This window comes from Electrona antarctica (assembly GCF_951216825.1).
Source record: "Electrona antarctica genome assembly, chromosome: 13".
NCBI classification, from domain to species: domain Eukaryota; kingdom Metazoa; phylum Chordata; class Actinopteri; order Myctophiformes; family Myctophidae; genus Electrona; species Electrona antarctica.
The window spans coordinates 30,324,331-30,335,527 of record NC_136794.1 but is presented as its reverse complement, the minus strand read 5'-3'; the positions used below and the strand labels follow the sequence as shown (position 1 = coordinate 30,335,527).

Sequence of the window (11,197 nt, the reverse complement as noted above, 5' to 3'; positions counted from 1 at the left end):
AAAATGGGGGTTACATTTGTACAATAGGGTCCATTTGGTTCCTAAACTATCATTTAGCTGGGGACTCCCTGGTACTATACGTCAAGGACCCCTAGGGGTCCCCGGATCCCACTTTGAGAACCAATACCATAGACACACACAGCCCTGGCAGGCTGGCCCTCTCCTTGCACACAGGGCAGAAAAGAAGAAATCATTAGGACCAAATACAAACCAAAAGGAACAAACAGATGACCACAAAAATGGGTTACATGGGGCGCCTGCTGGCCAAGTGGTCCAGGCGTATGCCACATATAGGCTTTGGCCTGACAGCGAGTCACGTGTTCGAGTCCCGTTCATGACGACCTTTGCTGCATGTCTCTCCCCTTCTCTCTCTCCCTCTTTCCTGTCAGTCAGAAAAGCCACAAAAAAAACAGGTCGCCCCTATTCCATCTCGCCCACGCTTTTTTCCGCCGACCTCATGCCGACCGCTCGCTGCGGCGGTTCTTGTATTCTTTATTTTGTTTTACTGAGAATAAGGTTAGAAATACGTTTAGGGTTAGGCCGCGCAGTTCCGCCGGATACTCCCGAGGCAAGTTGGTAAAGGGGCGAGTTGTTTGGTCGGGGCGGTGGTGGCTCAGGGGTAGAGTGACTGGATGGTAACCGCAAGGTTGCCAGTTCGATCCCAGGCTCCCCCAGAGTTAGTGTCGAAGTGTCTTTGAGCAAGACACTGAACCCCTAATTGCTCCTGATGTGCTGGTTGGTGCCTTGCATGGTTTCTGCCGCCATCGGTGTATGAATGTGTGTGTGTGAATGGGTGAATGTAATGCACAATCTATGTAAAGCGCCTTGGATAAAGGTGCTATATAAATGCACCATTTAGCATTTGGTATTCCAAAAATGTAGTGAAGGGGTCATCACATTCATACATTCCTAAATATTTGAAAAGTGAACCCTTTGTCCCCCAAACCTGTCCCAGGGTGAAGCAGCCACCGGCCGAGGTGACCAAGTCCAACCCGTCCAAGCGACACCGGGACCGGCTAAACGGAGAGCTGGAGAGACTGGCCAGTCTGTTGCCCTTCCCTGAAGAGGTGACCTCCAGCCTGGATAAACTGTCCATCCTCCGCCTTAGTGTCAGCTACCTGCGAGCCAAGAACTTCTTCACTGGTATTAAAAATTCCATTCTTGTGTTCGCTGTTCAGTTTGCTGGGACCTGAAAATGATTCACAATGTTATATGATGGTTTGTGTGGGCAAAGAACAGCTTTGGTACGGAGCAGTGATTATCTAATAATTTATCTGGCCATCCCATAACTCTCAGAGTGCACATATTAGTACACGACACACCTGGAATGGTCCATTTGGTTCCTAACTGTCCCTAGGTCGATTCTAGCAGGCCCCAGCCATGTGTCGGAAGTGTCCCTGAGCAAGACACTTATCCCCTAACTGCTCCCGAGTGTCATACTAATGGCCAGCCAGACTGTTGCCTCCCACATTTTCTGAACGCTTCCGTCATACAGTCTGGAGCAACGGAGGCTCTGAAAATGATTAATCGATAAAGTGGATGTGGCGCTTCTGCTTCGTCTTTATACAGTCGCGCAAATAGCTTGCTGCTTATGATTATCAGAAATGGGAATTCTAAAATAAATAGTAATATGTTTTAAAATATATTTTGGTGAACAGAAATGGCGAACAGATGATAGCTTCCCTTCTCTGCTTTCGGGAGTAGTAGTTCCAGACTGTATATAGCATTCGGAGATTGTGGAATAGTTGTCTGGCTACGCGAGACTGTAGGATGGGTAAATGCAGAGGACAAAGTTCATGTACGTGCAACTATTCTGGGCTACATTGAAAATGAGGGCCTGCCCCTCAACTGCACTGAAACTCAACAACTGAATTGAAATAAAGGTTATGATGATGATGATTATAATGAAGGTGGTCCCTTATTGGCCAAGGGTTTCCACTGACGTACCGACAGACATACCGAAGGCCGTTTTGCTCAGACACATATGCCGTAAATTCTCAATTAATTGCCCCTCAAAAACACCCCAAGGAGTGGAGACCAATTATTGAATTAATTATTCATTAACCCCCTCAAGGACCCCTGTGGGTCCCTGGACCCCACTCTAGGAACCGCTGGAATAGAGTATAATGAATGGTGTCCTGAGTTGATGCTGACTGAGTTGATGCTAACTGACACGTTCTGGTCATCATTGTAAACACAGTTGGAGCCTCCGCTGCTCCAGTGAACGTGAAGTGAGCGCTTATACTGCATGACTTATGTACAACAGCACTGGATGAGCACGCTGCTGTTGGTGGTGCATTTGATTTTGATCAAATGTCACATAGCCTTAGAACATGTTCTTGCATTTCCATCGTACAGTGGATGGGTAATTTGCTGTGTTTTGACAAACCTGGTTCACTTGAGATTGAGTTGTTGTCTCATTCATTCAAGGATGTTTTATGCACCAAGTCGGTAACAATGGAAGTTGGAGATCCATGACCATGCAATACCCGTTGTACCCGTGTCAGAGCCGCTCCACCCATCTGTCTGTGTCCCCTTTATGCCCATATATGGAGATTTCTGTATCTGTCTCTCTGTGTCCCTTTATTCTTATACAGGTATATGGATTTCTGTGTCAGGCATGCCCAAATATGGAGTGTTGTGATGTCAGAACAGGCCAGCTCCATATATGGACCCTGGGCAGGGGCCTGGGGGGGTGTGGAACGCGTGTGTCGAATTTGAATTTGGTGGGGCGAACGGTTCTCAAATTACGTGGATTTCAACCGTACACACGTACGTACAGACGTACAGAGACATGGTGCATTTATAGATACTAGAGCAGTGCCCGTGGCTTACTTGGAACGATGCAAGTTGGAAATGCATGCCTCACCTAATTATTATTGTCAGGCATGCCCAAATATGGAGTCTATGCAGATGTCAGATCATCATTGTGATGTCAGAACAGGCCAGCTCCATATATGGATATACTGTAATTTAGGCCCTGTCCAGAGCCCGGGCAGAGGCTTTTGTGCTGGTTCTGGACAACGGCGTATCCGACGGACCCGACGGACCCGACACCGGGCACTGCACACCCTGCGGTGGTGTGGAACACGTGTGTCGAATTTGAAGTTGGTGGGGCGAACGGTTCTCGAGTTACGTGGATTACTGACGTACGTACACACAGAGACTTGGTGCATTATAGATAAGATAGATGTACCCGTGTCAGAGTACCTGTTTGTCTGTGTCCCTTTTATGCCCATACTCTATATGAAGATTTCTGTATCTGACTCTCTGTGTCCCTTTATTCCTATATATTATGGAGTTCTGTAATATGGAGTGTTGTGATGTCAGAACAAGCCAGCTGGGCAGGGGCCCTGTCCAGAGCCCGGGCAGAGGCCTTTTTTGGCGGTTCTGGACAACCGTGGGTCCGACCGACTCGACACCGGGCACTGCATACCCTGTGATGTCAGAACAGGCCAGCTCCATATATGGACCCTGGGCAGGGGCTCTGTCCAGAGCCCAGGCAGAGGCCTTTTGGGGTGGTTCTGGACAACAGTGGGTCCGACCGACTCGACACCGGGCACTGCACTCCCTGTCGTGGTGTTGAACGTGTGTCGAATCTGTGTGTCGAAGTCTGTGGGGCGAACGGTTCCCGAGTTACGTGGATTACACACGTACGTATGTACGTACAGAGACTTGCATTTATAGATAGATAGATAGATATAGATTATATATTACTCTGTTTGTATTTCTCGATTTATTTCTGCATTTGTAAAAAACTAAAACATTTATAAACAGAACGTTAAAAAAAAAAGATATATATATACACACAACAAAACGACACATGGTGAGATTGTAGATCTGCTAATTCTGTCCATGGCTTTCCCCCAGAGTAGGGATGGATGCCCGTGAATCAAGTGGGTATAAAGGCCTTAGTTGCTACTGCTGCGGTCTCTCCAGCCATTATGAGAATGTCCAACTCATCACTGTCTTTGGGTGCGGGACGGGTTTTCCCTGACGCCCTTCCTTCATGCCACATTGCGTCAGCCAGTGGAAAGGAGTTATAGACAGGACTTGTCTGCTTGGACTTGTCTGCTTATTTTAAGCGACTTTGGGCTTGTTTTTGTGTAAGAGTTGCTCGTAAATAGTGGGCTTGTTTTAAAAGTGTATACCCACATTAATGTATTTCTTCGCAAACCCCATCTGAAAATAGTTTTTCAAATATATTCCAAACATTTCGCTTTTTCTCTTTTGGAAATTAGCAGATCCCCAAGCTCACAACGGGTTGCATGAACTTGTCGATTAATGTATAATAGGCCTACTGTAGGTTTAAAGCACTCATGTAGCCTATAGTCACTTATTTTGGATTTGTTTTCTCTCACAAAATCTGCTAACAGTGGTCTAGGCCCTCCTCATTCAGATGTATTTGATTCCCAGAGAAGGGCCCCCTCCTCAATATTTCATCAAGGCCAGTGTGTGACCTTTTTTCTTTCATTCGTAGAGTTGAAAGAAATGCCACCATAAAATAAAAGACTGCATGGTGCGTTCTGTGTGTGTTGTTTGGGGGGGGTGGGGGATCGAAAAAGAACAGTTGTACGGCAGTGGACGACAGATGCAGAACGGTCTCCTTCTCCCTGCTATCGGAGCGAAGACGCCGTTATTTTTAAGGCTGCGATCTTTTTAAGAGAGAATATGCTGCAATGCGTCCGCCGGATGCTCTCGGCAGCATGAATTATTGAGAGAAAACCCCCCGGAGTTTAAAGAATTTATGAAATGGAGGGAGAGCAATGTTTGTTTAAGGCAGTGGCTTTTCAAAATGGCTGTTTGGGGGTGAGACTGACAGGATCCAGGTGATATGAGTGTGTTTAGGAGGAGGGGGGCTGAAAATGCATGTCTTTTTGAAGTGTTTGCGTGTGTTGTTATGGGAAGAAGTACATGTGTTATACACATAGCAAGAACCCTGAGTGGAAAGCTTTATGTTTGCCTGTTCCGTATATAGATACAGTAGACTGTAGAATTGTAGATGACCTCGCAAACATCTAAACATCTCGATCTATTGAGCTCTGTATGTACCCTGTATGTACAAAAAACAACTTTAATGTTCCATTTCCTTTAGAAGAACCTATAAACCATTTATAGCCCCATACATCGTGTTGATGGGCTATTTGCAATATGTGTGATGTATTTTAATTTGCCCAAAATAGGAACACCCGGGTGAAAGTGGTTAATAGCCAGGACGAGTTCCATTTACATTCAATAGCATATCATTGCTGTCAGGTGGAAACGTCTATGTCCAAAAATAGTTACTTTTCATGTTTCAAATTCAAAAAGGGCAATCTGCAATGTAGAATGTATATGGCAGATTTTTGCTACTTTCGTGTGACACTGTAAAAGTAAAGTATAGGGCGTAAATGTACAGGGGGGGGGGAACATACAAAGGAAAAAATATATAGACATAAGAGGTTTTCTGCCCGACCCCAACGATATGTACAGTAAGCATTCGATGGCTCGCCTTGACCCGTCAGAATATATTATTGATACAGTTGGCGCTCAAGGTCAGATATAGAATCCCATGCTGATAGAGGCCCATGTTGTCTAAGTGCATTAGCCTACTTCCTGGACTGCTCCCTAAGTAATTAACGAGCTGCGAGGGCCGAGTACATTAAGGGGAAGGAAGGACGGCGTTCCACAGAGACAGACGACGCACTGGAGCCCCTGGGCTGCCTCTGTTGGCCAAGCACACAGTCATCTGTTGTATGTAAACATTGTAAACACTGATTGTCAGGCTGGCAGTAGAGAGGCATCTCCCCCCACATATTGGGAGCACTGTGTGATGGTTGGCTACAGCTGCATTAAATTACTGTGTGTGTGTGTGTGTGTGTGTGTGTGTGTGTGTGTGTGTGTGTGTGTGTGTGTGTGTGTGTGTGTGTGTGTGTGTGTGTGTGTGTGTGTGTGTGTGTGTGTGTGTGTGTGTGTGTGTGTGTGTGTGTGTGTGTGTGTGTGTGGTTGATTGCGGTTGATTGCGGTTGATTGCGGTTGATTGCACCAAGAGACACTATTACTTAAAAGAGGAATAGATTGCAATTGCATAACAAAATATATTTTTAAGTAAAGTTTGTGTGCATATTTATGTCACAGTACAAGTGAAAAAGTGTGAGATAAATAACTGTGAGATTGAAAAACGTGCGCTCGGTTTCGTGTCGGAGGTGTGCCGCCTGAAGGTGACTTCAGACTTGAGACTCGAGCAAAAACAACTGGACACCGCCACACCATCAACAACTCCGGGACCGGCCCACATGTATGTCATCTGCTGCCGAGTCTTCCTCACACGTGCTTGTCTTCTCAGCGACAGCAGAAGCTGGGTGAAGACCTAACTCCCAGGCACAAGATATCCATGGTCTTCCGAGACTGCGATGCAGATGATGATAATTCATTTTCAATGAGACCTGCGTTTTTGCTCAGAGAAGTCGCGGTGCGACAACGCAAGCGTATTTACGTGAGCGCGGTCCCATGAATTTGTTGCGCGTGTGCTCGTTTCGTGCACATGCCCGTGTAACGCCCAGGATTCGGACTCGGGCCTCCCGTGTGAAAATCCAACATCTTTTATTTTTATTTTTTATATGTTTATTTTTTTGCGGCTTTCACCTTTATTTTATATTTTTTATGGAGGGACAGACAGTAGGCTGACAGGAAATGGGGAGAGAGATGGGGGGAAGACATGCAGTAAAGGCCGTCGGGATCGGGAGTCGAACCCGCGGAACACTGCCAGACTGGATTACCAGCCAAGGTGCCTGGACCACTGAGCCACGGCCCAGGCCAAAATCCAACATCTTAACCACTAGACCAAAGGGATATCCCTCTGGACCAGGGGAGATATTAGACTTTTGAAGCCATCAGGCAGAGGCTCTGAGCCACTCGGCTACACCCGCGACTCACCAGACCTGGGTTCGGTTTAGCTTTTTTTTACGCTTGCGTTGTCGAGCCCCTCTTGAACAGATCTGTAGCAGATCTGTTGTTGATCCAGGCAACGTGTGCGTTCCTCACTCCCTGTTTGCAAGGCCCATAATGACGAATATTGAATTAGTAGGTAGTATTAGTTTGGAGAAAGACAGATGGAGAGCGAGATGTTAGTGTGTGCACACGTGTGTGTGTCATGCGTGTGTCTGTGACACTCAGATGCTACCCTGCCGTGAACTTGAACTAGGGTTCAAGTGGTGAAAATAAAGGTTCCTATCACTCAAAGATTTGGCAGGCCTCCTCTTTGGTAACTCTGTGAAGATCACTGATGAAGACCCATGCTATAGAGCAGGGGTCTTCAATGTTTTTCTTGCCAAGGACCCCTTAGCTGAGAGAGAGAGATGACATGGGGACCCTTGATAGACTGCTTCATAGACTTGTTTGGCAGCACTGTCATCAGTGATCAAAGATTTAGCAGGCCTCTCCCCTTAGTGGACCCCCTTAGGGGCCCTGGACCCCCTGATGAAGACCACTGCTATAGAGTGTGTCATGTCATGCACGTGACGTGTGTCAACTGCTTTGAGATCAGATTGACTGTGGGTGGAATGGCTCTGTCTACCCCACACTAATTGTGGCTTTGTAGCCTTTGAAGACACTTCTGTGCATTTTACCCTCCCCTTATTGTCACTTCTCGACATGGATCATTTAGTGTGGAGAATCAATTATATGGATATTAGTGTATTGTATCTCTCTCTCCCTCTCTCTCTCTCTCTCTCTCTCTCTCTGTGAGATGTATGTGTGACTATACAAATTAGCCCAAATTTAGACCTCAAATGAAAGGAGCCTATACAATCTGTTTTCTTTTTACAAATTTGCCCTAGACTTTAGTTCCAAATAAGTGGTCTAGTACAATAGCTACCAACAATGGACTTGCATAAAACATTATGAATGAACCATTTAAGCCTTATAGATATTAGTAGTAGTTAAATAGCAGGAAAGAATATATGCAATATGCACAATAAGCCATAGAAACATAGAAGACTGAACTTAAAGAAAGAAGACAAATAAGCATTTTAACTCGCTGAGCCTATCCTACAGGCATGCAAACAGCCCCATGGTGAAAAAGGTGACAATGTCAATGTGCTTCACCCAGCCACCTCCACCCACCCCAACCCACCTCCACCCAGCCACCTCCACCCACCCCAACCCACCTCCACCATGGACCATCTTGTATAAGGCTGCTTTCCTAGAAAGCTGTATTCCCTTCAAAGCCACGTTGTCCAAAGCGAGAGTCTGAGCAAGCCCACGCTCCCCCACCTCCACCCTGTCGAAATATTAAGCCGACTAACCGCATATACATACCGCGTAATCGCGTATAAGCCTAATTAGAACAATCCATCTGTGTTGTCTAGAATTAAGTTATTGCACCGGTAGCTCACGCGAGGCGTTGTACATCTGCTATTTTCACAATATGTATCTATGGAACCGAGTGAAAACTCAATTCAAAGTGCTCATCAGAGGTCCCCATGCAGTTCTAAATATGTTTATTTTGCGCGTTCATGGCCTAAAGGTTGAAAACCACTGCATAGAGTATACTGTAGGGCTGAAGGAGTGCCTCAATGTCGCACTCAGCAGCTTGGGCTACAGTGGGGGATAAACTGAGATAAAATCCCGGATGACTTGACTAAGCTAATCAGGGCATTCATTCACTGACATTCTTGGAAAATAGTTTGACTTTGCTGCTACGTTGCCCTCCTTCCTTCACCGCTGTTTGCTTTGTCTCTGTTTCTTCTGGCCAGTGGTGGAAATTTAAGTAACTAAGTACTGTACATATACTGTACTTAAGTACACTTTTGAGGTACTTTTACTTACTTATTAGTATTTCCAAAGCTTTATATTTTAACTTTTACTCCACTACATCTCAGAGTCAAATATGATACATTTATGCCACTACAATTATTAGTATTACTAGTCACGGGGGCACGGTGGCACAGTTGGTAGTGCTGTCGCCTCACAGCTAGAAGGTCCTGGGTTCGATTCCCGCTCAGGGTGCTGTGGGTGCTGGCGGCGTGCTTCCTCCTCTGCGTCATCAGTGCCCATACCCGAAGCGGGGTTGGCGAAAGGGCCTTTCTGTGCGTAGTTTGCATGTTCTCCCCGTGTCCCCTAGGGTAGGTACCCTCACAAAAACATGCAGTAATCCTGGTCTCTAAACAAACGGCCTCCCCCTGGCCAGCCGGGGAGCCTGATGGAGGGGAAAGGAACTGGTTGGAATAACGTGTTCCTTCCACGCGCTACGTCCAACCAGGGAAACTCCCCCCTGTCACGTGTAAAGGAGCAACCTGGACACTCAGGCAGGAAGGAAGCATGAGTTCAAGTCCGTTGCTCTCCCCATGTCCCCCATATATGGGGACTAGGTTGGCGGAGGGTGTGTAGAGAGCCCAGGATCACATTAGATAATTGGCACAGCGGTAGAAAAAATGGGTTACAAAATCGAGGGATAAAATTAAAAAAAAAAAAGTATTACTAGTCACTATTATTACAAAAACATGCATTAGTCAATTATATGGCTATAGACGATCTACAAGCTCTGTGAGCATATTATTTATTTTGAGGCCAATACTTTAACTCAAGTACATTTTGATTACCAGACTTTTACTTCAAACGATTGATACTTTTACTAAAATGTGAATACTTCTTCCACCTTCTGGCAAACTGAAATTGAGAGCCACTGCTTCTCAATGTCAACACACTGACAACAACACACTCAGCTCTGACATGATGGGATTCACATTTAATTGGGAATTAATTTTAAAGGTCACATCCCCTCTTAAAGGTCCCAAAGTGACAGTTCCCCCTTTTAAAGGTCCCGAAGCGTCAGTCAGCCCTTAAAGAGAGTCATGTGCTTCTTGCTCAAGTCTGCTTAAGTTAGTAGTTTGCAGGGGAGATTAACCCTGGCTGTGTCCATCACTGGCATTTCACAATTTTAACAAAGTAGATTTTCGTGCTAAAGTCACCCATGATCTAGGGCTGCCACTATTGATTATTTGGATACACCCAAAATAGGGATTTATTATTAATCGATTGTTTTGTTAAATTGACGATTATTTGTTTTAATAATCAATTAAATCAATTACTTGGCGTTAAATTATTGTTAAACATAATCTAATTTACAAGACGTCGCCACAATTAGAGAATGAAGAAGAATAGTTTTTGTTGATCGTTTATACAGTATCTCTCCTATACCACATCAATACAGCATGGAATTGTGGACAAAATCTTATCCAATGATAAGAAAATGCTGGGGACAGAGTTCTGAAGTTCTGAAGAGTTTGTGCGGTTAAGTTTAGGTTTAGGGCTAGTGATGCCACAATGCCAGAATGGCGGTGCGTCGGAATAGCGTGCTTCAAAATGCTGGGGTGTGTAACCCAGAATGCTGGGTCTGAGAGGCTAAATCTCATCATGGTCCATGGCTCAAATGCCGAATGAATAATGGACCTTGATGTGAAATAGGTTGGAAACCACTCATGTACAGTACGTGAACAAAGCTACGTACTGCGTGTACTGGGGATGCTTAGCAGCCAAAGCTGCTTACGCCAGCGGTGCATGGTTTGATGGCTGATGGTTGTAACCTGTACTCTAGGACGAGGAACGGCAACTAGATCAGGGCTGGCTGATTAATCCTGAGATGATATCATAGTGGAATGCTTGTTGTTGTTGTGGGTGCTACCGCAGCCCTTTGCAATGGAGTTTACTGTAAATATGGATGGAGATTATGGTGAATAATCCCTCTGGATTGCTGTGGGATTCCAGTTATGGCTGGGTTTTTTCTTTTGTTTATTTTTTTACTGGACGATGTGTTGACTGTCGTCTGTCAGTGGTGGAAAGTATAACTAAGTACATTTACTCAAGTAATGTACTTTAGTCAAAAATGTTCAAGTACTTTTTCTTTACTATATTTCCATTTTCTTGTTACTTTTTGTACTTCTGCTGGGCCACTACATCTCACAGGCAAATATTGTACTTTTCACTCCACTACAATTATTTTGACGGCTTTTACGACTTTTACTCAATTAATATTTTGAATACAGAATCAGAGTATTTCTCCTGCCACTGTTGCCTATGAGGCCGCAGACTGAGGCTAGATAGAACATTCAGACTTTGGGGAATACCGAGTCATACCTTGGCATAGACCGCTGCTGTTGACAGCAGTGGTCGAAGGCAATACATTCCGTTGCTGTCGGGCAGAAACCGCTTGTCTCCA

General features: G+C 45.3%; 1 protein-coding gene across 1 annotated transcript in view; it reads left to right on the top strand.

Annotated features, from left to right (window-relative positions):
* Positions 1-239: 239 nt before the first annotated feature.
* ahr1b (aryl hydrocarbon receptor 1b) overlaps positions 240-11,197 on the top strand; it is a gene marked incomplete at its 5' end in the record, with an annotated part of 44,227 nt that continues 33,269 nt past the window's right edge. Inside the window, 2 exons of the mRNA XM_079517752.1 lie at positions 240-271; positions 956-1,143. Of these exons, the coding sequence (XP_079373878.1) occupies positions 240-271; positions 956-1,143 (220 nt within the window). The remainder of the gene's footprint in view (positions 272-955; positions 1,144-11,197) is intronic.